Genomic DNA, 27,787 nt, shown 5'->3' with positions numbered 1-27,787 from the left:
TTATTTTACCTCAACTATAATGAAAAATAACTAATCCGATTCAGGATGTAAAATAAAACATAAAAAAACTAAAACAATGGCAAAAGCCTTTAAAAATATATATGAGTGAAAATATGGGAAAACAGAAATGTGTGTTGCGGGCGCAGCATGGGATTTTTCCGCATGCTCGTCGTTTTGTACATGCTCATTTACATATTCGTATACTTCGGACTAGTTGGGGTACTTGTGTACCTTAGGAACCTATACATACTGAACAACAAGTGAGTTCGATAAACCCTTGATGAGCACCTGAATCTTACCGCTTAGCTTTGTTGTTTTGTACCTGTGCTAGTCGTTAATAACGAAGTTTACTCTGGCATGCTAGAAGTTAATGATCAGCCTGTGTATTTTTTCGATTTGAGATATTTTAATTTTCCTCATTTTTTGTTCTTTTTTTTATTTTAGCTTTCCCGAAGAAGTTTACATAAAGACGTTCGATATGCCAAATGCACAAAGGAAATCCAGTAAAACTCCTCGTCTGAGTTTTAATGTAGCACATCTAAAAGTAAATTTTGTATAATCTAAGGTAACAGAAACATGTTGTCAACAATACTTAACTAAGGCATTTCAAAATGAGGACCTCTAGCTTTAAAAGATTTTAAACTGTGATATGTTTTGTTTACTGTGCTAAAATCGACCTGTGATGACGTCATTCCGCACTCAAACAACAATTGTGGATCCGCCACTGGTACGAATAATAAAAACAGTACATATTTAAAAGAAGATTTAATTACAAACATTACAAAAAGGCACTATTATGGACGGTATATTACAGCAGGAACACTTCACACAATTTTTCAATGAAAACAAACTAATAGTGCCGTTATATTGCTTGCCCTCGCTCTACGCTATATTACGTTACAAATTTTTCTTCTCCGGATTTAAACCCTAGCTCATATTAAACCAGAAAACGTTTATTTTCGGAGCAGTATCTCAATTTTTTCTGTTTTGTATCTCAAGTATCTCAATATTTAAAATATAAATATACACACTATTGTATGTACTGCGTGAACAATATAATACTCTATGATTATTTTAATGTAGATACGATTATTTTTTTATAGATTTTTTCTAATATAACAGTGCTTTTAGTTTGTTGTCTTCGCTCATGTCTCTGAATACGATGACCGCAGAATATCTGGTTGTATTCAGGAATGTGCGAAGTGACTACCGTTAAGTTTACGAAATCTTTACAGACAATATATTGTATTAGATTTAATATAGATCTCTAAATATAATTGACATGTACATTTTTTTAGTAATAAAGTAACTTGTGCAATCTATTGCTATTTCACTACAATACTTTAATGTCTTATACAGGATGACGTACATAGTTATGTTGAATTGAACGGTTCATTCGACTCATTCGTTTCGACACTATGAACTAAATGATTTATGATGTACAAGATATGCCCATTGCAGTAATTACTTTATACAATATTCATGACCAAAGATCAAATATAAAATACAAACGTTTAGTAAAATCCACGCAATCGTAAAATTATCAATCGACTGCACTGGACAAATCGAAATACATCATGCTTAACTAAAATTATTCTTACAGTTGATTTATCGTAAAAATACTGCAATATATAAGTATAAGTCAGTCTAAAATGGACGGCTTTCTGTAACTATGGTGTAAAATTAAGTAAAACGTAAGTGTACACCAAAATTATACACAAACATACAAAACGTATAATAAGATCTATATAATAGTAGAAATGCAAAAAAATGCATAAACGATGATAAAAAAAAAGTTACAAGATGTAAGTATGACTTGAACATAATATAATTCAAAAGTTCTTTATAAAGTAAATAATTTTGGAGTTGAAAACGAAAACAAACCTGTAGTGTATACATACTCTTAAAACTTAGACTTTATCCTTATAATAAACTATAAAATAATATCAAAATATGCTGCCAACTGCAGTATACAAAAGTACACTTTAAAGGTACATTTGAAGAGATATAAAATGCTAAATGCAATAAAAAGGAGATTCAAGTATAATATCATGAGAGTTGCCAAAGGCCAAGTACAGGCAGCTAGCAATGGCCTGCCATTGCGTTGATACAGTATTGTACAACATTACATTAACATAAGACGTACCAAATGTAACCATACCGTTTATATAGAAGAGTTTGATTGGTACGTTTCTCAATTGATTTGAAACCAAGTTTATAAGGCGTGATTCAAAATGGGCACTATACATTGTATACGCGTAATATACCTTTAATTTATCAAAAAGACTAATTTAAGGTATTTTTGTTGCTCCTGAACCCCAAAGAAGCTGATTTACAGATCGCATTGTAACTAAATTATCACAAGTATTTTAAGATTTTTTTTTAATCGGCAACTTAAATTATTGCCATTTTCATCTATAAATACATACAAATAATTATACAGATGATATAAAAAGCTACTTGTTCATCTTTTGAAAATCACATCCTATTACTCAGATAATATTTAATACCAACTACTTCAGACATACATAAATTACATACAATACAAAAAACAAAAGATAATACATGAGTTAGTCAAAGTGAGCTGCTATTTTTATGTTATTCAAACAAAGACTTAAAGGTATATCAAATATGTCTTTTGAATATTGATGTCTTTGTATATTTTAGACAGAATTTGAACCGACCCTGATAAACGGTCAGGCTCCGGGAATGGCATTTAACAGTATAATGTTACTATACACTCCAATTCCAATTACCTTGTATTCTTATCAGTAAACTTAACTTTTTTACCAGCTGTATGCCTATCATCAAAAAAACTGTTAATGATATGCAATAAAATCTCTATACGAAATCTTCGCCATTAAGTATCAAGTATCTATCAATGTTATAATTACCTCAACTTAAAAACCAGGAATAGAACAGTGACCAAGATGACTAAACTGCTTTGTATGGAAGCCGCGCCCGCGAGCCTGCACTTAAACATATCGATACGCGTTTCCTTATCCGCTATAATGTTCTGGAACTCTGCCTCTACGATCTGCCCGTCGTAGTATGTGATGGGGTCTTCGAAGGGGTACTCGTAGCCTTGTAGGCATTCGCATTTGTAGCCGCCCGCCTCGAAACCACGACCCGATATTGGTACACACTGAAATTGTTTCATATTGTGTTATCGTTCATACAACTTTTATAAACGCTTTCAATGGAAAAAATCTTTTATATTAAAGACATTTCTAAATGCTCAAAAAGCTCTAAGAGTTTTATTTTTAATTTTGTGAGCCGTTATTGTCCCACTGCAGGGCAAAAGTCTCCCTTAGATTTATCTACTCTGTGTGGTAAGCATCCTGTTCGTGGCGCCATCTCATTCGGGGCGGTGTTCGTCGCCGCTTTTTGATAGATGGAACCCAGTGAGTACAAACTTACAAAATATTTTAAAAGAATTAAAAATACCTTATGTTCTTCAACTTGAAAAATAGTAAGTACTTACATAAGAAGAACTTCTATCACACTTGTCGGTTCCCTTGAATGCGTTGGGTACGTAATACTTGTCGGGGCATTGGTTGATGTCCAAAGACATCAGCGACATCGTTACTGCTACCACGCCCCTACAATTAAACAGATTACTGTTAGGAAAAGTTAAGGGTTCATAAAAAAAAACTCAAGGTATAGTTGTATAACAGTCCTAGACAGAGAGAGATGCAAATAAGGACGTAAATAATAACTTTTACTTTAAAAGCCACTCCATTTGTTTAGCTACTTAAAAAAACAGTGTTTGTCTGAAAACGAATATAAAAAAACAATAAAGACCCCCAAATCAAATGTACCACTAAAATCAATCAGTTGTTTATTCATTTAATATACGTTTGTATAAAAAGATGCCAAGATTTCGATTTCCTAAATAGGATTAGGGTAGGTTAGACTGGAAGCCGACCCCAACATAGCTGGGAAAAGGCTAAAGGCAAAAGTATAAGGAAGATTTCGATACCAATTATAGATAGAGTAACTTTTTTACGTACCTAAACAAATGGAGTATAACGCAAAACAATAAAACAACTTACTTAAACTCCAATTTGACCTTAACGCTGTCCCACCCGAAGAAAGGCGCAGCGTATGTCACGACCCACTGCTTGAGATGTCCGTCGCAGTCGAAGTAGGGCCGCGTCCAGTGGCCGTGCTTGAGGTTGGCCGCTCGGTAGTACGTCGGGAACCTCTCGTACTTCTTCAAGTACTTGCCGAGCTCGTCGTCACGAATCTTCATTTTTAAAAAGAACTGTTCTAAGCTGTCGAAGTTTGTCGACCAACGTTGTTTTAAGAATTGGAACCACGGTTTGTTGGTGTATACATCCTCTGTGAATGAAGAAAAATGTATTCATATGTTTGTACTCTAGCTTTGCTATAGATATAGTTAAATACTAATGCAACTTTTTAACCATATACTTTACTTTCATTAAAGAAATTTCGAAATCCGACCTAAAATTAAAAAAAAAATAGGCAATACTTACCAGTCTTATTCAATCGAGCAAGATCTTCCAGTTTAAACTTCCTAGTGTTCAATTCAGTCTTGTAGGCAAATGGTGCAAAGAATGTCCTGTTCGTGAACTTGTTTCTATCCCAGTATGTACCTGAAAGTTACATTAATAATAGTATGTCTTCATCACATTTTCGGTAATAGATATCACAAATTTCTGCAATATGGACAAAATGAGGGAGAAAGTACATAGAAATTAGAAATGTCTCATTTTCAGTGTTACAGTATTTTTTGAGGGCCCATAAATAAATTAATAGCTAACCAGCAGACCATATCTTGGAGTCGCCCAGCACTATAGATAAAGTCTCTCCTATCATCTGATCTTCAGTCAAAGGCTTGTCAGCTACCCTGTTACCACTGAACACTTCTTTAGGATCTGATACCTAATAAATGAAAATAAAAACATGATTAGTTTACATTCAGAAGAAAGTTAATAAGATAAAGTTTATAGGATAGGACTCACTTGTAAAAATGCACTGATGAAGTTAGCTAGACGAAGGGCCATCTTAGCTTGATTCTCAAACTGTTCCTCGTGACCAAAAGAAATATCGCCATTGAGGATCAAATCCGTCGGAGTGTACCTGTAAAAAAGTCGTACATGTGATAGTAAAAAAAGAAAGAAGTCTAATAGTTTATTATGGACTTACAGTCTAACAGTACATGTCCAATATCCACTGAAATGAATTCCTAACAATAAATGGAACCAGCGCCCATTTACCCTCGAGTAATTAATGAAGTAGCAATAAATTTATTTTAAATCCATTTTCCGGAGCACTCATCATAGTAGTATTTAGAAATTTATAGTATACTAGAGGCGGTTATATCGCGTTTCCAAGAGAACTCTTCAAAAGTCCGGGATAAAAACTATCCTGTGTTCCTTCTCAAGGTCAACTCTATCTCTGTACCAAATTTCATTAAAATCGTTTTAGTGGTTTAGACGTGAAAGCGTAACAGTCAGACAGACAGACAGACAGACTTACTTTCGCGATTATAATATTGTATAATATAATATAAAAATATTGTAAGGATTCATGAAGTTGTATGTTTTGGACGTGTCATAAAAATATTCATCCAACCCTACGTAGCACTTAGAGCAGTTATTTGGTCTACGCCTGTTCTAAGAATCCCTGTAAGGTAAGACTCACAAGGAGCAGTTGTTGGGCTGCACGCCCCTGATGAAGTTGAGCACCTCGTAGACGTTCAGGCGCTCGGTGTGCAGCGCGGCCGGGCCGCTGCTCGCGTTCACGTACTCGTAGTGCCGGTCCACGTACAGCGCGCGCAGGAACGCGGGCGCGCGCTCCCACTGCACCGGCAGCCGCTGGATCCCTGCCCGGGGTCACAAACATTATCATATCGAACTGCAAGGCACAGACTTCCTGCCATATAGGAATGGTTTGGGAGTTGGGTCACTGCCGGTTCAGATTTGCAATCAAGGTTGTCTCACGGTATTTGCCTTTACCGTTGGTCAGTAGCGTCTTTTAATAATAAAGAAAGTAAAACTTAAAAAATATATTACAAATTATGTTTTTCAAGTATAACTATACCAGATAGCCCAGTGGTTGAGATTATCACGCCAAACCCATTATTATGGGTTCGATCTCGCGTCTGTGTGTGTATAACTAGAATGTTTGTGAAAACCCCGCGACACAAGTATGAAATTCATTATTGCAGGAGTAGTTTCTTTTTTTTATAAACAAATGAATAAAATAAAATTAGTACTTACAACCAATCTTCTTGCAATCAAAATTGTTGTAATACTGGTCAGAAGTAGCTCTCTCTATGATTTCTCCGAGATAGGGTCTTCGTACGATGCTGGGGAGCCGGTACCCGGGCGCGCAGCGACACTGGTAGCCGCCGCGACGGAAACCCCAACCGTGGAGGGGCTCGCACTGAATAAAAGATTAGAATGGTTGATTCATGGCTTGGTATTAGGTGATAAATACATAAGGTCTTTTTGCCAGGACAGGACAATTCAGGAGAAATACGTTGCTGATTTGATTTTAATTGTAAATCGAATTTAAGCTGGAATTTTCAAATTTGTGCTGCTCGTCACTTTGTTACATATTATACAAACATATATATTATTACAAACACTTTAAAATGCTATGATTCGAGTGCATCTATACAAATATATCATAAACTGACCTCAGTAGTTTCCTTACAGCGCGCTGTTGACGCAAATCTATTCGGTCTGTCGTTACCTAAACTCGGAGGACATTGATTTATATCTATTCTGTCGTAGTCAAACTCCATTACAACAGCTGCTGTATACCTAAAACAATGGAAAGTCATCTTTATAATAATAGGTCGGAAATTGAAAATTAAATTTGAAGATTCGCTTATAATACCGCCGCTTATATCTACCGTTTAAAACAATGGCTATATTAGGTCTGGAATTCTGCAGGCAAACAAGATCGTGTTTCTCATCAAGTATTAAAGTGCAACAACGAATATGAACCTTGTTCCTTAGAATATTATAACACGAGATCTTCAGTTCTTTTTACACAAACAAACAGCATGTTTGTATCACAGTTGGATCTCAGAAATCATTACTCGAAAGAAAACCATAAGATAAGGACAAACATATTCTGATCAGATTCGAATTCAAGGAATTGTACTTAGATATTGTCTGAGTACCTACAATAATACACTTTGCTCATCTTTCTGAACATTACTAGCAAACTTACCTTTTCCACTATAGACTTAAATGTAAGGAATGAAGAAGCTTTTTTAATGAAACTACGATTAAAAAAGAAAAATTGCTTCTTTAAAACATGTCTGAGTGATTTTGCGAATTTAATTGTCGCAATAACTTACGTGGGATATTCAATATGTCTGAATTGTGTGTGCCGCGGGAATATATCAGCGACAGGTGAAACCGCGGCCACGAGCCATTTGTTGAGTCTTCCACAGTCGAAGTATGGACGCGTCCAATTTACTGGACCAGGGTTCTGTAAGGAAATACTTGTAAATGTATAACGGATAAAATAAAAATTGTCAGGGTCACGCTTTTGAGAACAAAGGTTTTTTATTGCAACTTAGTTCTACCTGGGATTCTGCTCATGACATTTAATAAGAGTATTCACAATATGATAAAGAAGATCTTATGAAAGGCAATCAATAGGGTGACCCTGCAAATGTTTTTTTGTGATGTTTGAAAAGTGCTACTTGGTCGTCTATTTTAAGAATGACAGTTGTTTTGTGTTCCAAGTGTATTTGCATCTTGCATTCATTTCCGGAAATATTCCAGACTGCTGATAAATTTAACTGAAAACCTTCAAGTCTTGCTTTAGGTTATCTGATTTTTTGGGTTATAGTATGATTGGTTTAAGTATGATTATTTATTTACCACTTGCATGATTTCAGTTAGCATTTATAGATTTTGCCTTTGCAATGTGGTCAATGTGGTCTGAAGAATAATAAACAATAGCATGCATCTTGCTTAGTTCTTACTTATAATAAATTCAATTAAATCTTTCCACAAATTTCTTGTTGAATTATTTTACATGAAATCTACGATCAATGTTTATTCTTAGATTACCACAATAACACAACTGAACATAAAGTATCAGTATTACCTTAGATTATATGATAATACCTATTTGTTATTGTATGTAAATACTCAATGCATACAAACCTCATCATTACCAGGTGGCCCGTGGAATGTAAATGTCTCATTAGTATTGTTTGCGTATCTGATCTCCACTTGGTATGTGGTCTTTGTGTCATGTCTCTTGTCAACTCTATCAGGTAACCACTTCTTGTACCATTCATTGATTCTATAAAACTCTGACGTATAATCCTTAGACAAGCTCTCTGGATCAAAGGCACCTAAATCTTCCACATGGAATGTATTTAAAGTAGAAATCTTTTGTAAATGTACAGGGTCATTGAAGTCATCAGCTCTAAAGGCTCTTGGCGCGAATCTAGGCATAGTCTTATTGAAGAATCCTCTGTACGATGATGTGTAAGACATGTTCGGCGAGAAATATAACGAACTCGCGTTTATGTACGGATTTGATGATACATCAGCTACAGACGATAGGAAGTAATACATCATGCCCGGATCATAGGTATCGTTGATGGCAGGTCTGATGAACCGTGATTGGAGAATGTAACTCCAGAAGAACGCTCTGTTCATAGCCATGTTGTGTAAATGCAACATCGCCGTACGATTCGGGAACACTGGGTTTATGTTGATTTCTTTTACATCGGGATGGTGGGACACCGAGTCTTCTGGTAAGTATAAGTCATCGAGATGCGTAATGAAGCAGTTGTCTGCTGTTACTTTATCAACTTTACCTCGGATTTCATCAAAAGCATCTCGAATTTGCCATTCATACTGGCCGGCCACACCCCACAATAACACACAAAGTGATATTACGAGTAAACTGCAGTTTACTCTCTCCATTGTTGGTTTATAAACTTACTTATTTAAGTGATAGACTTATGTATTAAAGTAGTTTAACACATTTTTATGGTGTATTTGGCGTAAATACAAATAACCACCGCCGCGACACAAATGAAAACGAATGTTTTGATCCGTTCGTTTTGATTGAACGTGATTATTACAGTGTTGCTAGATGTAGTAACTTTTTTATAACGGTTGCAGCATTGGAATTCTATTTGATCAACTTGAAAAATTATAGGAGTAAATAAAAAGAGAATAAGACGTGAAAATAAAATTACTATGATCATCTTCCAACTCGATTTTAGTTAATTTGTAGCTCAGTTTTTGTACGGATGAAAGATTTTTTTACAAGACTCAATACTGTCACTTTAATATGTCTATGGTTAACCTAATTCTCTTACCGAATAATTATATCAAAACAAAATAACTTGTAAGAAAATTGAATTTAAATACTGAAATCATGGCTGGAACTCTGTTCCGTAAGTGTAATGAATTAATTCAGTGTAAAATCATACTTATTCAGTGATAATTCTAGATATAAACGTAAATCATTTGTTACAGGTTCCATGTTCACTAACACTTTATCATTTTATAAGTGTAACAGTTCTAATTTGGTAAGTTCTTTAATATTATTTTATATCTAAGACATCGTATTCAATTAATTATGTATTTGTTGTATGCACAAACCTCACGTATGCTCTACGATGAGTATATCCAATATCAAGATATAAACCTTAACCTGTAGTTTCACTATACTAGATAAATAAACTAGGCTATTCGCTAGCTAAACTATACCCCCACAATTTCTTACCATTGCCGTTAGATATCATTTTGAAAAACCTAATTTTAAATATTTGTGCCTTGAACCTCCCTCAAACTCATTTTGATTGTTGATATATTATATTACAGAGATCTCTGCATACTGCCACTGTATCATATGCAGCTCGTAAAGGCACCAGGGCTAAAGCCCGCGCCAAGAAGGTCAAAGTAGAAGTCACCAAAGTTGGCTTCATCCCTCACAATCAGAGAGGGAAAGACAAGTAAGTTTCAAAAACAATAATGGCCTATATAATGTAGTAAATAAATAAATGTTTTTACAAACAGTGTGAACATCAAGTTTTCCCATTTTATATTTTTCATTTATAAGAAGTATAATAAAAACATACTCATGCCATAACTATAACCAGTCATAGTCTGGTGGATTAACCTATAGTATAATTTTTAGCATAATAGTGTTAAAAAAAATAATCAGATCTCTTATTTAATATTTATATTCGCTACCATCTTATTTCTTTTTAATTCCTATTTCCAGGATATCAAAATCAAATGTCAGCAAACATTTAGATGATACATTTAAGCCTTTAGCCAAAGACGATGTTTACCCTCTCAAGTACTACAGCTGGATTGTGTATACTGCTGAAGATGCGGTCAAGGCCCACCAGCAGACCCATCACCCCACTATGTATAATGTACCTGATGCCTTTGTCATTGCTAGGGTGGAAATGAACATGGAGGCTGCCAAAAAGGTTTGTGTTATAGGTTTTATATATCATTGTTGTAGTAAGGATGGAATGGGAGTTTTATGCCAGTTTTTGATTGTGGCTACGAGGCTAAAGAAAAACTTTTTGAAAAATCCCTTTTTTCTTATTGGTGTTCACTTACTTAGAAAATTGATTTACTAAAATAGTAAGATTCTTACAAGAATTAAATTACAGTACAAGCCTAATAAGCTAATACTTATATACAGCCAGTTCTGCATGGGCATGACATTTTGCACCTGTTTTATCTAATCCTGCTTTATCCCACTAAAATTATTAGATCAATTTAGATCTTTTCCTAACTATGTATGGGTCGGCTACCAGTCTAACTAGATTCTGCTAAGTACCATTGTTTTATAAGAAGCAACTGCCTATCTGACCTCCTCAACCCAGTTACCTGAGCAACACGATAACTGTTGGTTAGACTGGTTGTCAGACTTTCAAGCTTCTGACTACCTGTAACAACTCTACTCAAATTATTAGAAACTGATTTAATACTGGCTTTTTTTATATCCATCAATTATTATAGACATTAATAAAATTTTTATCAACCATCAACAGAATCGTTTCATGGACAGTTTCACGCGTCTGTCGCTCCTGCCGCACACGTTCCCGCGTGACGAGGAACGCACCATCCTCGCCTTCTGCAAGGGCTCTGAGCTTATCAAGGAGGCCATGGATGCGGGGGCCACTACCGCTGGTGGTACTGACCTTATTAAGAAAATTCAGGTAAGGTTATAAACCTGCGGGCCACCGCCATGTTTTAGTATGACTTTTACAGCAACACGGCTGAGCACCGTATCTTCCATTACAATAAATCAGGTTAAGGAACAAATACGTAACTAAACTGAACTGAAGATTGTAACTATTGTGAGAATGATTGATTATTAAATGATGCAACGGTTTACGGTCTACTCATACGTATTTATCGGGGTTGCCCAACTAGTTTCGGACACAACCGGAGTCCTTAATCGGGCAACCCTGATACATACGCGTGAGTTAACCGTTACATAATTTAACAATGAACTGAAGATGTTGCTTGTGTAGGAATTACATTAAGAAGAAAATTATTATGCTAAAAATTGCGAATGTGTTTACGAAGAGTAAACTGCGATTTGTCTTCCACAGGATGGTCAAATAAAAATCGGTGACTACGACTATGTGGTGGCCCACCCAAACATTATAACAGAATTGGTGCCCATAAGAGGATTGATGAAGAGAAGGTTCCCTAACGTTAGGTCGGGTACCTTAGAGCCCAATCTCAAAGACCTTGTGAGGAAGTTCTCGGGCGGCGTGCAGTACAGGGTCTTGAAGGATGAACATCAAGAGAATTTCGGATTTGTTGAAGTTCCTATTGGCAGGGTATGATACAGACTTCAATTTTTTTATTAATAATCTAAGACTTACACATTATGTTACCTTACAAGTTTCTTTCAAGTGTAGAATCTTTTGATATAATCGGACACAGATAAAACATAAAACCCGAAATTAGTCTCCAATTGTTTTTCAAATATTATCGTTATTCACCCATACGGTTTATAGCACACATTAATAAACCCTGCTTTAAACGTTAAAAAAGGTAGACGGTATTGCAAGGAATAATTAATTGGAACCAAAATAATAAAAGTTTTAATTATCTCTTATATATTTTTAGTTAAACATGGAGCCAAAGCAAGTGGCGGAGAATATCGAAGCTTTCTTAAAGGATTTGCAGTCAGCTCGACCAAAACGCGATGGACTATTCATTACTAGGTAACATTTACTTCTTTTATAATTTATTTTTATAAACTGTTAAAGTGCAGGATTATTGATACACTGGTCTCTGGCACGTCAAATCCTCGGCTGAACGGATAGCTGAATGGTAAAGGTCACCACGCCAAACCCACTGTAAGCGACGTGTCGCGGGTTCGATCCCCGCGTATGAAAAGCTTTTGTGACATCCACGTAAGCTTGTCCTGAGTCTGGGTGTCTTTGTGCATGCACTTGAATGTTTGTGAAAATCCGCGACACAAGGATTAAATTCCTGCGGGAGTCGTTTTTAAATGAAAGAAAAAAAAGTTCTTTTCAAAAAGAGTCGAGCAAAACCGTGATTCAAAAACACATGAACCAATTCAAATTAAACATAATTATATTACAATTATTTTATTTACAGGTGTTTGCTTCTCAGCCCGCCATCCCCTGAAAAACTAAAGATTGATCCATTTGTTTACGTCGATAAAACGTTGTCTAAGGAAGTACGGGAAGACAGTGACGACGAGGGAGATGCTGTTGCCGCTACTGCGTAACCTGAAACAACTCTTGTAGTATATTAGTAATATAATGTAAATTAAACATTTAAATATAAAATTAAAATCTTTTCTTTTACTTATTGCCTTGCCCTGTTTTTTGCTGAACTTTATAAAATCAAGATGCTTCGAATTAAACGAGGAAAAGGGGAAAATCTTTTTGATAAATTTGGTGTTTACGAAAATTATAGGATGTGTTTCATATCCTCATGGAATATGGCCAATTAACAAATCCAGATTGTTTTTTTTTTGATAATTGTAATGAATACCCAGAAAAGGTACCCAGCTCTTCATTACTTTTAATAATATCTCTTAAGATACAAAATATGCAACAATAGTTTGACAAGGATTGTGTCTTTTCAGGTGGACACCGAATTAATATAATACGCAGTTGTGAATGTTAGGAAGAAAAACCAACGAAAGTATGAGTTATTTATTTATTTTTGAACGCATTATTTTGGTTGGCAGCTAATGTCAAATACGTTCGTCAACAAAGATCTAGAAGTGCGTTTTGAAGCTATTATTTCTAAATTTTGAACACTAATGAAATGTACAATGTCGTTTGCTTAAATTCTTCCCAGTATATTATTTACGATAACAAAGGAAGTTTTTGATTATTTATTGTCAAGTAGCTTGAAACTAAATTCGAAAAAAAATAACTTAAGCAAGGATTTTTAATTTACGATATACTTAAATCTACAGAATGCTGCATAAACTTTGCCATTTTATTAGAAATAATATTTCTTATGATCATCATTAATTTGTTTTATCCTACACCTTTATTTAATCAGGCGTAATAATTTGTAAGATCTCTTCGTTTGAACGCACCCCTGATGGGCGTAAAACAATCCGCCATCTTGTACCGATGACAATTTAGGATTTTAATAGTTTGAAACCAGTATAAATCCAATTAATCTTTACCTAAAAGTGATATTCCAGAAACTGTGCAGTGTTGATAAAAACTGTGATATTTGTGTCTCCTGTTATTTTTGTTTACGTTTCATCTTGACGTTTTATAGTTGACCGATTTTGACGTCGATTAGAAGAAGAGCTCTAGTTAAATCAAAATGGGCACAAGAGAGGACGAATACGATTATTTGTTTAAAGGTACCGTTAATTTTATCCAGGATCAGGTGAATCACCTGTCCTAATGTTGTGTACTTTAAGATATTTGTTTCGATATGTAACTTATTGTAACCATTGTTTCGACTTCAAATGACGTAGGAAAAAAGTGATTGATATCATTTTCCTCTTAATTTTGTATTACAGTCCAATTTAATTTAGTTGTATAGTGCATAAGATGTTTTATTATTGATGTAACTTGTGGTTTTGGTACGAAACAAGGACCGTCTCCTATCAGCTGATTGACTCACTTCTATCGATTTCTCGTAAATTTTCGTTGTTCGTGAGTCACCTTCTGCTACACGTATGATCTAATCATAAACTGTTACGTTCCTAACAAGATATTGTGGATACAAACATGTTTTTCGTGTTTCCTTACGTTTGGTAATGTTTGCTATTGTTCTTTGTTTCAGTTGTGCTAATAGGTGATTCTGGAGTCGGTAAAAGCAGTCTCCTGTCACGTTTCACTAGAAATGAATTTAACTTAGAGTCTAAATCCACAATAGGTGTGGAATTTGCAACAAGAAGTATAGAGGTAAATATATTTTTTGTTTGTTTTACAAAGTTTATGTTAATTTCCTGTCAATAACAGTTTGCTATTGTTTCCCAAGCTGTAGTCAAAGGTTGCATATCAACTACCATTAAAACCGGTTATTCAGCATCTGATTAATTGCAAGAAATTCATTAATAAACTTATTTATATGCATTTTGTACATTCATTTGTTTGAAGCAAGACAAAGGAATCATTCTGTAAACAACTGTTATGAACAATTAATAATCTATGGCTTGCTGATTACAATAGTATGAAGGTATTTATTGTGATCCAAATAATGATTCTGTTATATTTCATACACTAGCCACTAAAATTAGATCCTGGTTGTATACAGATAAGATTAAATTTGCTTTTTTGGCTAATAACTGCATTTCACAATCAAAACAAGTATAAGCCTGTTATTATTTAATAAGTGCCATTGCCATATCACTAGGGTAACAATTGATTATATCTCTAATATTAATAATACTGTTTTTAATCAAATATTGAATAAAAAATTGACAGGGGATTTTGTTAATGCTGTTTACTCAACAATGTTAATTTTTTTTTTTAATAAAATGCTGAAGCAAGGCAATTTAAAAAAATCTAATAAAATTTCAACACATCCCCAACTTTACAAGAATTGCAGAACTTTTACAGAAATTTTATGCTGTTTGTTGCAAGATAAGACTTTTAAATAATACATGAAATTTATTAATAACCTTAGTAATGTCCAAAGGAGGTTAAATAGACAAAAAACAACAGTTTCATAGAATTTTCTGAGTGGGGAGAATATTCAATCTTGTTGGACAATTTTTCAAGTAGATAATACATGATTTGCAGATCTACCAAAGAGGTTTTGTTGACAGGATTATTTGTAAATGTTTATACATCATAGAGATGGTTGTTATGGATAAAAACATAAAACAAATAAATAATGCAGAGCTGCTTTTCAATCTAGTCATCCTGCAATTATGAAAGATGTAAATCTGCTCTCATAACATTCAATTAATAGTTCATTCACGAAATTGGTTTTGTTGGCAATTATTTATTTATACACCAGAAAGTCCATCTTTGTGGACACCGGCTAGGTTGTTTACATATTCTATATTCCATAATGATATTGTCCCATAGAGTCCTTGCTTAAGTTATTGTAAGGGATTTACCCAAATTCACTGTTATCGTTTTATAATAAAATAGCTTTTAAATGGTTTCTGTTAAGATAAATTTTATTGATTTACTTATCTGGGGTCAACAGCCTTTTCTTAACTTTTTAAAAGCACCAGTTTGTTCATTTTTAATATTGATAAGTTTATTTTTAGGTCCATATTTATTTTTCTCAAGTATTTCAATATTTTCAATGTCCATCGTTAAAGATATAATTCACTAGGTATGTCATCATCCGTATGCTAGGTATTAGGTAAATATCACATCAGTCTGTTTTTATTACAAATATTAATAAAACAAATATTGTTCTTACTGTGTTAGGTCAGTTGGCTTTTATATGTATGTATGGATATTGTGTAATCATATTTAAGTATTTTTTATGATTACATCACACTAATGGAATGCAACAAATTAATTTAGAATCTGTAATTTTGATGAGATTGTAATTATTTTTTTTAGTATCTTTTACCATCCGACACTTGAATAGGATATAAATATTTTTCAGTATCTACCCTTGATAGGGAAGGCTGAGTAATCTCCAAATTAACATTCGTTTTTACAACAGAATAACTTTCTTAATTTATTCCCCCACCTTGTTATAGCTTGACTAACTTAATGTTCTTAGGCCTCATCTCTTTATGACTATTCAACATGAGCATACATTCACACATTAAAAATACCGACCATTGTTCGCGCGCAAGTGAATTTAACAACAAAGCTAGCATCTTTACTTTCTAATTCACTGATTCTGACGTTTACAGAGATATCAAACATATCTACATAGCGACGATCATTTTGATATTGTCCCATTGTCGCTTTTTTGTTATGAAAGCTAGATTAGCCAGTATTATTGGCCTACTCTTTACTTCTTTTTGATAAAACCTCTTTAACCTTTCAAGTCGGGACAGACTACGCTCTTGTAGCTAGTAATGAGAAGAAGAAATCTACAAGTACAATTTCATACAAATTAGTTAACCTAGGAAAATTGAAAAGTACTCAAAATGCGACAATACGTTACGTCTTATTTGTTTTGCAGTCCTTGCTCAAAAAGTATTTTTACTACTTATACATAACTAGCTTTTGCCCGCGACTTCGTTCGCGTGGAACAGTGACTTCCGGCAGATTTTTGGTTTTACTCACATAGTTCCCGATCTCGCGGGATTTTTGAGAAGTTCCCGCTCCCGCAGGATTATTGGGATAAAAACTATCCTATGTCCAACCAAATGCGTGTAACGAAACCATAGCGCGATCTATTTCGATCCCAACGCCATCTATCGACCATAGTGACAACTCGGATTATTTATCTATACTCCGTTCGGGCATTTTCTTTGTACTAAAAGTAGTATTATATTTTTTATATGTTATTTTATTATTTTTTTCATACCTTTTTACTATTTATTTACTTTTTTCCGATGAATTAAAACAACATGAACCGAACTCGTGTAACGATCGACACCATTGCGCGTAGTACTAATAGAATTATCTATACTCCGTTAGAGCATTTTCTTTGTAGCAAAACTTTTATTATATTAATATTATTATTTTTACACCTTTTTACTGTTTATTTACATTTTTCTGATGGATTTTCCGATGAATTAAAACAATAACATGAACCGAACACGTGTAATGACACCATTGCGCGATTAACGCCATCTATCTACGGAGCATAGGAACAGCTCGACATTTGACCAATAGATGGCACTATTATATAGTATGTCCGTAATAAATTTTATTTTTTATTTTTATTTTTTGTAATAAAAACTATCCTATGTCCTTTCTCAAGTTTCAAACTATGTCTGTACCAAATTTCACACAAATCGGTTCAGTAGTTTAGGCGTGAAGAAAAGACAGACAGACAGACAGAAAGACAGACAGACAGAGTTACTTTCGCATTTATAATATTAGTTTGGATATAACTACGAAGTAATGTTTTAACGCATGTATATTTAATAAACGAAAGTTTTTTCTTTGCATGGATGAACTTGTACTCGTTCACCTTCAAAATAAGCATGTTACTTCAACGTCCAAGAGTTGTTTCAAACTTTACCTTTCACGACCATGAAAATATCAGGATTTATAAAACAGAGGCTAAAAGCAATATTCGACGCACGTCGGTCTCGTAAATCGTGGGCAGTAAAACCATCGCGGCAAATGTACCCGCTAGAACTATGAACATAAGTGACTTAGTGGATGATTGAATTTTTTGCTGGTAACACTCGTAGGACGACTAGCTACAAGAGTACGTGCTAGATTTATCCGTGTTTTGTATCTAAATTGAATTGGAATGTTTATTTTTGTAGCCTACGCGATGTTTTTTTGTGGAAATTTGAACTGAATAGATTCTAATTTCTAAGATTCTCTTAGAAATTTGAAACAATAACAGTGTTGACCTCAAAGAAAAAATAGAGTACATAATCTAATAAAACGTAACGATTACTCATCAATTACAACCTAAAATGCTTGATGGAAATAAATCATGTTGATCAGTAATTAAATGTAATCTTGAACGCCCATTATGTTCAATTGATAGTATTCAATTACGATGTGTCTGATATAGAACTGATGTATATGATTATGTGCACGTTACTAGGGGAAAGTTCTTCAAAGTCTTTTGTTTGTAAGTAAATTGACCACGATTTTGGCCAACTTCAAAAAGGAGAAGGCTCTGAATTCGGTTGGTGTTTTTGTTTATGTTGTAAACACCGTTTTTATACTTTTTATTTTGTTTTTGTTTTAGCGGAAAAGCTGTCCCTAGGTCCTATAAAGTTGATTAAATTAAAGATTAATAAGCATTATTATTCATTTGAGCGAATACGTATTTAATATCGCTCAGGTAGACTGATAGCTCTACCTTTTTCAGGCATGTGCCAGGTCATCAATTTATGTATCAGGTTCAGTACCTTAAGCTCAATACTAAAGCAAAAAAATAATTTACTTTTCTATTTTGTTAAAAATCAGCGCTTGTCAGATTTGCTAGACGACCAAAAATAATAACACACCTGGTAATAAATCAACCAGGAAAATTAAACTTGGCGCCGACTACGGTCAGTACCTAGCCGATATGATTTGAGGCACTTTATTTTTCGCTTTTAAGTGTTGATTTTATTGGAGGCAGTTTAAACTGGCATTAGAAGAAGAATTACGGCAAATAGTACATGCGCATCTATTTAGGTTTTACTAAAAGGAAGATAGAAGCAATCCGTCGACCTGCCATAACGTATAAAAATACGGCTGTTGTAGATGTGGAAGCGAATAGATAAGATCTGCTTTTAATTTTATACGTGATGATATTGCCAACGTTGGTTGAAATCGAGTCTGTGACGTCTTCTTTCCCAGGATAAATATAAGGCAGTCTGCATGAATTTCTACGGAGTCCAAAAACTATGCAAAAGCCCTCTACGTGTAGACTTGCCCGTCATGCACGCCTTGGGCAACCGCTTTAATGGTGTTCACTGAATATTTTAATATGCGTTAATAATGCTTGACAAGCTACAAAAGTGTTTGTATCCTTTTTTATCAGTGTATTTATTTTTAAAGATAGATACATAATTTCCTACTACCGAATAGGTTATTTGTCTGAAGGAGTTTAGGATATTAAAATTTCTCCTATTTACATTTCGCTTCAAAGTTCTGGCACTCTGAAATAATGTTGTAAAATATAGTTGTTCCTAATTAAAATTAACACAATTCCCAAGCGATATTCTTTGTACGATACAGCCTGCAGTTGCATTAAAATATATATTTTTAATAAGGTTGTCTGGAATATGCGATAAGGAAAGCCGTTCTACGTTTAATATATGACCAAGATATTGTTTAGCTATCGTGTTTTATCTTATACCAATAGGTATTGTTCATATTTTAACACAAATTAAAATATAATTGTTTTTTCCTTATCAATTGTTGATAGTATGGTTAGGTCTGGTGATAATTGTCGCTGACACACAGATACTCAGTGTTTGCATTCTTGTGACGTAAATGATATTCACAACAGATGTCTTCGAGTTCCGAGGTGATAAAATTAATTATTTAAAACCGATGTAGAAAGTTTTGATTCGCTGCCTGATATTCAGGAAACTTAGTCCTAGGCTAATACTCATAGCGCTTAGCTTTCAACAACTTACAACTAGAACAAGCTTATCATGATTCGCCTTATGGAGCCAGTAAAAGATATTACCTATGGGAATGCATCCGCTCGAGATCTGAGCCTTGTATCCATGTAAAGGAAGCCATTTACTCCACTTATCACCGTCCATTCCGGTACATAAACCTAGACTGGCCGTGTGTTGTCGCGGCTCAGAGCGGTCTTGGTTAATTGATTGGATATTTACCTTCCCTGACCCTACTTACGCCAGAGTTACCTGGTAAGCGGTTTGCTCTGTTTTATCTAAGAAAAAACTGTATTGACGTTACGTGCCCGTTAAGGTTTCTTTTGTTTTCGAGCTCTTACTAGTTATCGAGAGATCTAACTAGAGAAATCGTTTCTTGTGACTATCGATTATCGATTTAACTGTATAGGAAATGCTAAAGTGTCGCCTTTCTATGTAAAGTTCACGGTTTATTTTTGTTGTACATGAAACTGTTGTGATGTTAGTAAAAAAGTATATGAAGGAAAAGGAGAGGCTAATGTATAAAGAATTTCTCTTTTTTTGTTTAAAAAAAGACCCTCGCGTTTATCTATTTAATCCTTGTGCCGCGGGGGTTTCATTTCGTATAAAGGATGGAACAACAATGGTCGCATTAACTTCTTCTGATAACCCAGTCAATAAAAGCTTCTCTCATTTATCTATTAATTATTTCGCATTTTTTATTCTTCATTCTAACTTATCTTGACACAATAACCGCTGAAGTAATTTCGAACTTATTTTAAGTGTCCAGCGGATTACTGAAGCTGCTTTTAAAACAGCTTTCGTGCAATTTAAACTGGAGTCGTGCAAGTAGTTCATTACGTATTCATTGGAGTCGGTCTGGTTTCAAATTGGTTTATTGCTACCATCGTTAATAATCTAGGAACTTGTTAATTTCATGACGAACTTCCATTTTATGATGTTCATGACAGCTGAGAAAAAGTTTGCCGAAATTGCCTTGAACAACAATATATTTTTTTTAAGTCTTTTAACCAATTGTATTACCTGAGTTACGTAAAGAAATTATTCTCGATAACACTTACAAAATATCGGAAACTTCAATCTCAGGTAGGAAACACGTCAGACGATTAAATTGACCATTAACAGGTGAATGAAATATAAAAGGCATGACGAAGTAATCACGTCAGTCACTGACTCACTTGATAAAACTTTATTTACATAATATCAGACTAATACAGGTGTAAGGTATAATTTACGTCACACCGTCACACTAAAATATCAGATAGACTTTCCCCTACCAACCTCATCAAGGGACAATTTCAGTTAGCTTCCACTATTTAGACTGTTATCGTGAAGACAGGGTGGTCAATCTTATCCTAAGGTCACGTCCCAAAATAGCGCCGTGCGTCGTCTTTGTACTGATTGAAAAATATTTTTATTGTAGCATCTGACGAAAGACAGCTCCTGTTGATATAAACAACTATACCCCGATCCACTTAAGATATGAATGTTTATAAAAAATACTCTTGGATAAGTTTGATTTGTCATCCATGTTATTAACTAAATACGGAAAACACTGTTTTAACGACGACCTTCTGGATCCGGATTTTTTGACCTCTAATCGTAAAATACAAAATCATCTAAAAACTGAATGCCAGGAATTAGCATCCAGTTTTCAAAGCTAGCAATGAAACAGCACTGACGTCATTCGTCCACGTATAACTGCACTTACACGTTGCCAAACTAGTGGCCCCATTCATACGTGTACCGTTATGACTCGCCACTATTGATCGAAATTATCAATGTGCCATATGAATATGTATGAACTTCAATTTTTATTCCTGCGGCGCTCAAGATTGGATGAATGATCGTCCCTATATTTAAACGTTTACTAAAATATTGATATGTATAGCAATTGCCCTTGAAAAACTACTTGGTACTTTTCCAGTTATGTTATCATTATTTAAAGTAAAGAAGTAAAACTTAATGAATTCTAGATTAACATGATGTTGACATTAAAAACACGTATTCTTTGTATTATGCCCTATTATTATAGGACTGACTCATATGGCCCATGATAAGTATTTAAATTAATTTGGTCAAGGCCTTGCTTGTCTTACGTGGAAGTCAATTAAGCAACAGTGCTGATCACTTCCGAATTTAACGCCTCCACATGCAATTCTTAAGCAGTGTCTTAACTTTCTCTTGGATTTGATTCATCCTTTCTATTCTTGAAATATTATGTTCGTCTAAAATATTTGCTACTTTATCCCATCGAAGCGGCTGATGATTTTGTTGCAAGTTACTCATACTAGTTGACTTTAACTTTGTGCGGCATGGACGCCTTGAACATAACCTATTGATCGACATAAAACCTTCATCTATACGTATACAATAAGTTAGCTTGCCGCAGGGTAACAGTTTATGTTATGCAATTTTTTTGTAACAAAGAACAACCCAATTTGAACAAAGCTTTAGGTAGGAACAACGATTAGTTTCCCTAATCTAGCAATTTAAATCAACGATCGAGTCGTATGTGATAATCGATTTTTGTAAATACCTTGGGTGTTTGATCTACAGTGTAGATAGTATTGATATTATGTTTAAAAATAACGACCTAATCGGTGATGAGTCTAAAATGAACAATGTTAAATCTAAAACATTAGGCGTCTTATAATAATTATGCGCAACGTTTACCTCTTTCATTAATTGTTTGCAATTCCATACAAGGTCTTTACAGACTTCACGAAAGGTCCAACTTAAACGATGGTGTTTCCATGAAACGAGGTCGCGACTGCCATATGCTAGGTTATCGGCATGCCCATAGAATGTCTCATCGTTTTTTACAACACGCCCTGAAAGTAAAATAACTAATTCGTACATATAAATGAGCAGTTTGACGGTTTCACACCGCCAGCTGAAACTTATTTAATAAGATTATGTCAGTTTACGCTTTTCGACTAGTGATGTCGACTGCGAAAAAGAAGAAATTTCGAATTTTCGTATTTTTTTATTTCATTCACCGATCTTAAAAGTATGATAAATGGAAGTGCCAATAATAAGAATAGCGCCAATTGCAATCATACGGAAGACATTTTATACTTATCTAACTTGTCTTTCATAATTGAAAGGATTTACGAAATGCCAGAGCAGCTGATTATTATTACACCACGCCAAACGCGATGCGCAACATGTCGCGGGTGAAGGATTCCTGTGATTTTTGAATTAAATATATTTGAAACCTCATCGAAACCAAGATTTGACTGTTAGTGCAGTAGACTTTATTTTTTATAAAGAATACATGAATAACAATTTTTGCATTGTTCTCAGGTGGACGGCAAAACTATAAAAGCCCAGATATGGGACACTGCGGGCCAGGAGCGGTACCGCGCCATCACGTCGGCGTACTACCGCGGCGCGGTGGGCGCGCTGCTCGTGTACGACATCGCCAAGCATCTGTCATACGAGAACGTGGAGCGGTGGCTGCGCGAGCTGCGCGACCACGCCGACCAGAACATACTTATCATGCTTGTCGGGAACAAGAGTGATCTTAGGCATCTTAGGTGAGTACCGCAATACATGTTTAACTGCCGCGATAGACGAGTGGTTAAGGCCAACACGCCGAACACAGAGCGCAACGTGACGCCAGTTCGATCCCCGCATAGGACAAGCATTTGCGCGATGCACGAAAGCTTGTCCTGAGTTCTCACACATTCAATTCACAGGAACAAAGTCTTTGAATGTCCGCCTTTGAATTTAATGTTTGTGGACCCCTTCGATTAAGATAAGATATAAGATTTTTTTTTTGCTGCGGGAGACTAATGTTTAGATTACAATAAATTTGAAGCTACTATGCTAAATACTTGCCTTTGAGCGTATTTGTATTATTGGCCGTCCTATCCTACAGGCCGGATAGCATCAGTGTTTTCAAGTGTCGCTATACCTACCTATAAATAACGTCTTAGCTCTTCTTGGCATAGTGCACCGTCTATCTTACACAGTTGCAGGATTCTTACTTATAGAGCTCATATTATGCCTTTAGAACTTACTAAAACATAAACTAAATAATTGTCAATATTAAAGTTTATTTAAACCTAAAACCTCATAAATGATTATTACAGATCTATCTCAACAGAAGAAGCCAAGGCATTCGCGGAAAGGAACGGTCTTAGTTTTATTGAAACATCCGCTCTCGACTCCACTAATGTCGAGCCTGCATTCCAGAACATTTTAACTGGTAATTATACTTCGTTACTTGTAAATACTTTCTTAATTAACTATTGTTCAAGTGAGGGTTCTGACTCAATCCCAGGTTGTAATACAGGGGACTTGATAAACTCGCGTCATTAACTTCAAATTAATGACGCGAGTGTTAATCCTTGCATAACTTAATCCTACTTTATGTTATAACAGCGAGTTTGTATGTATGGATATTTGTTTCTCTTTTACGAAAATACTGCTGAACGAATTTAGACGAAACTTGGCAGACAGATTGTTTATAATCTGGATTAACTCATAGGACAGTTTTGTATGTTTTACAAATGGGACAAAGTGCGCATAACCTGATTGGCGTGTTAAGTAAATGAAAACATTGTTTAAAAAAAAAAATACCTAAAAATATTGATATAACTTAAACAACGACACACGACATCAATAACAAACTCGATGTAAATGTCAACGTCCGCCCACAGTTTGAGGCGTCGTATAGTGTGACTATATATAGATGGCCACGTAATTACAATGTCAACATTTTAGGGTCATTTCACTCTAGGCGGTAGTTAAGACTGCCTACGTTTTATATTGATACTATCGCTATGTAGAGCTGTTATTGTACGTTTTATTTTTAAAATGATGAGCTCTTTATCTATACTTCTCATACGTAAATGCGCATTGTGTACATGAAATTATTTGTAAGTTGATGAGACTGTTTATGTGTTGACTATATGTATTTTTGATAGGATCTAAGTATAGTATGTTTTGCTCAACAAAACATCTTAAAATATATTCTCGTATAGAAGTCAGAATGGTTGGATTTATTACAATTCCTCTTTAGAGATAATTTTATACTTTGTGCATAAACACATTTTAGCAAAAAGTTTAAGATGCATTAAGTATTAGAAAGGCGAAAGCTGTGTTGCATTTGTAATATTGATTTCTTTTTCTCTACTAATCTTAATAATCTCTTAGTGTGTCAGTTATCTATCATCATGTGGCCTTATTTATGAACCACTATTTGTGCTACACTGTTACACTCGTTTTATGCCCATACCCGTAAGATAACAATTGTATCGAAATAAGATTTCCTTTTCTCGATCATTTTCTAAATATTATTGCCGACAAGTTTTACCAAAGATAACTAGATTAGTATTACCCGTGAAAAGGTTATTTTTATAGGGCGGTATCTTAGTAGTTACTAGTACTTTTTGTGTCTATGTTTCCTAAAGATTAAAAGTTGACACTTGTTTAATAATGTGGTGAAAGTCAAGTTCTAGAACGTGCATGTTGTCCCCGTCGTCATCATCCTCGTCCACAGAATTTGTCCTCGCACTACTGGGCATAGGCCTCCCCTTTCTCGAGTCAATTTCTACGGTCCTGTGCCAGCCACATCCGGACTCGACCCGAGTCCTATACTATATATTATCATCGACCCATCTTGCTTGCAGACGACCGACGCTCTTGCCTTACCCCCTAGCTTTCATTAACACAATGTTTGTCTCCAGAAATCTACAGGATCGTATCTCAGAAGCAGATGCGCGACCCGCCGGAGGGCGACGTGATCCGGCCCGACGCGGAGCCGGCGGACGTGCGGACCTCGCACAGCGACAACGTGCGCAAGCAGTGCTGCCAGTAGTCACTCATACGTTAGTAACGCATCATACGTGACTAATGTTAAAAATATCATTTATTTATTTGTTAAAATCAGTAACAATTGCCTGCTACCCTGCCCTTAATAAATTTTTATGTCCTTTCATGACAGATTAAAATTAGATACATAGGTCAAGCAATTTTTGGTTTAAACGAGACTATCCAATCGCATTTCAATGTTATGCACGACCCCGATAGGCCGCTATAAAATTCAAATATGTAATCAGCTTCGTCAGCTTATATATTATTCTAGACTTGACGCAGCAAGTCCTTGTTAAGAAAAGGCTTGGCAGGTGATGAGCTCGATTATAGCACCGCAACTATTGAACTATATCACTAGTCGTGATACCTTAATAAGCATATTATGAAGATGTGAGTAGTTTTATCTGAAACGTTACAGATATGGAATGTACACTATAGCTTGGTTCTCGTTTGCAGATTGTCCAGTTTTCGTCGGAGCCGGAGAGAGAGATGCGGCTGGAAATATAAATGCAATCATTACGAATCATTCCCAGACAATGGTGTTTACCAACATAATAACTAGGTTGCCAGTACGAAATATAGTCCTACACAGAGATGAAATCTTATTATACATGAAGTTTGCCATACGTTGACTATGGCCACGACGTACTTGAGTCTGGTAACACTAACACAAAACGGTTAAGAGTGGCTCATGTAGATAGCTTTGTGTAATTATTGATATTTAGTGTCCGAACGAATAAAGATTAAAAAAATATATAATAATTATCGTTACGTGAAGAGACGATTCAATATAACACAATTTAGTAAAGGAAACATGCTTCGGTTATAGAAAGCACCCGAGTTTATTAATTTTGGCGCTAGACACACTATACCTGTGTAATTTATACCTGAATTTAACTTTTTTTATTTAGGGGTAAACCATATTTTCGTTAGTAGATAATTCATGTTATATGCTATTTATTTAGTGAAATAAATAATGATGAGAAGTTAACTAAAACCCGTTATAATTTATATATTTTCTTCCATAGTATTAGGCGTAAATTCCTTATAGATGAAAATGAGCAATAATTGGACTGGTAAACGGAATTCGCGTAAAAGTTCACTGTTTGATAGCACACAAATCATAGCTTCATAATGAGAGTATGTCTAATTGTTTTGTAATACACTAGCTGGTAGTTTTTACTAAGTAACAGAATAGCTTTTTTAAAAAGGGAATCCTTTTTTCTTTTATGAATACGTGCCTTCTATGGAAACGGCGTGACATGTACATTTTATTGAAGCTTTTATTGTTTATTTTTGCGTCATGTTGGAGTTATCGTTTGGGGCGGGCGTGGGGCCTCCGCGCCGGCCGCAAGCTCGCTTACTGTTCGCCGTCTCGTTGGGATTTAATATTGTTAACCGCCGTCGCCGATTCGCTATAGGACACAATACTCAGAGTTCTAGGCCCCGTGCCATTACTATTTATGGTCAGCGAATGTTAAAACCATCGGTACTAAGGCCTCTGGCCGTTATTTTCTCTGGAGAGGATGCGGTGTTTGTTGTATCTAAGAAATATGTTATTGTATTATGGTCTTCAATATGCATGATTATTTTTTTAGTGCCTACCTGTAATTACTTTATTAAAGACAAAGATAATAAAATATAATGTAAATTTCTTGGCGTTTTGTTTCTCTTACATTTAATTATACCTAACAAATAATGTATGAACTAAGAAAAAAAATAAACCTCATGGAGTACTGAGGTATGGGGTATCGCCAGAAAAGGTATTACAAGTCATTCATCATTGGCCTAGCCTTTTCCCAACTATGTTGGGGTCGGCTACCAGTCTAACAGCTAGGTACCAGTGTTTTACAAGGAGCGACTGCCTATCTGACCTCCTCAACCCAGTTACCTGGGCGACACGATACCCCTTGGTTAGACTGGTTGTCAGACTTCAAGCTTCTGACCACCTGTAATGACTGTCAAAGATGTAAGAATAACAGCCGGGACCCACAATTTAACGTGTCTTCCGAAACACGGAGGAACTCCTTATGACAAAGATGGTCACCCATCTACGGACCAACCGCATCAAGTATAGCTTAACCTGTGATCGTTAAAAAAAAAAGTAAAAGGTAAAAGGTATTACAAGTGTAAATAAATATTTTAGACATCAAGTGAACGCCTTCAAATTTTCAAGAAAAATCGTAACGCTACGATATGGGTCATTAAATGTCAAGTAAAATAATGGAAGACAAGTTGCTAAAAAGATAGTACATAATGCTCCCAGTTGCGCCCT

General features: G+C 35.0%; 3 protein-coding genes across 3 annotated transcripts; 2 read left to right on the top strand and 1 right to left on the bottom strand.

Moving 5' to 3' along the window:
- Positions 1-750: 750 nt before the first annotated feature.
- Positions 751-9,096, bottom strand: LOC113496851. Its single transcript, XM_026876217.1, has 11 exons — positions 8,163-9,096; positions 7,343-7,476; positions 6,671-6,797; positions 6,249-6,414; positions 5,671-5,851; positions 4,989-5,106; positions 4,788-4,908; positions 4,500-4,619; positions 4,056-4,344; positions 3,485-3,602; positions 751-3,145 (listed from the first exon to the last, which is right to left on the bottom strand). Exons 1-11 carry the CDS (start codon positions 8,934-8,936, stop codon positions 2,891-2,893), a joined length of 2,403 nt encoding a protein of 800 aa, XP_026732018.1. The 5' UTR covers positions 8,937-9,096; the 3' UTR covers positions 751-2,890.
- Positions 9,097-9,305: 209 nt separating this feature from the next.
- Positions 9,306-12,830, top strand: LOC113496853 (50S ribosomal protein L1). Its single transcript, XM_026876218.1, has 8 exons — positions 9,306-9,415; positions 9,498-9,550; positions 9,846-9,976; positions 10,249-10,462; positions 11,036-11,203; positions 11,603-11,836; positions 12,129-12,226; positions 12,627-12,830. Exons 1-8 carry the CDS (start codon positions 9,397-9,399, stop codon positions 12,757-12,759), a joined length of 1,050 nt encoding a protein of 349 aa, XP_026732019.1. The 5' UTR covers positions 9,306-9,396; the 3' UTR covers positions 12,760-12,830.
- Positions 12,831-13,587: 757 nt separating this feature from the next.
- Positions 13,588-26,622, top strand: LOC113496854 (ras-related protein Rab-11A). Its single transcript, XM_026876219.1, has 6 exons — positions 13,588-13,866; positions 14,295-14,416; positions 22,996-23,228; positions 23,787-23,902; positions 25,386-25,526; positions 25,969-26,622. Exons 1-5 carry the CDS (start codon positions 13,827-13,829, stop codon positions 25,514-25,516), a joined length of 642 nt encoding a protein of 213 aa, XP_026732020.1. The 5' UTR covers positions 13,588-13,826; the 3' UTR covers positions 25,517-25,526; positions 25,969-26,622.
- The last annotated feature ends 1,165 nt before the right edge of the window (positions 26,623-27,787 follow it).

This window comes from Trichoplusia ni, chromosome 8 (assembly GCF_003590095.1).
Source record: "Trichoplusia ni isolate ovarian cell line Hi5 chromosome 8, tn1, whole genome shotgun sequence".
Taxonomy (NCBI): domain Eukaryota; kingdom Metazoa; phylum Arthropoda; class Insecta; order Lepidoptera; family Noctuidae; genus Trichoplusia; species Trichoplusia ni.
This window is presented reverse-complemented; position numbering and strand designations above follow the sequence as displayed.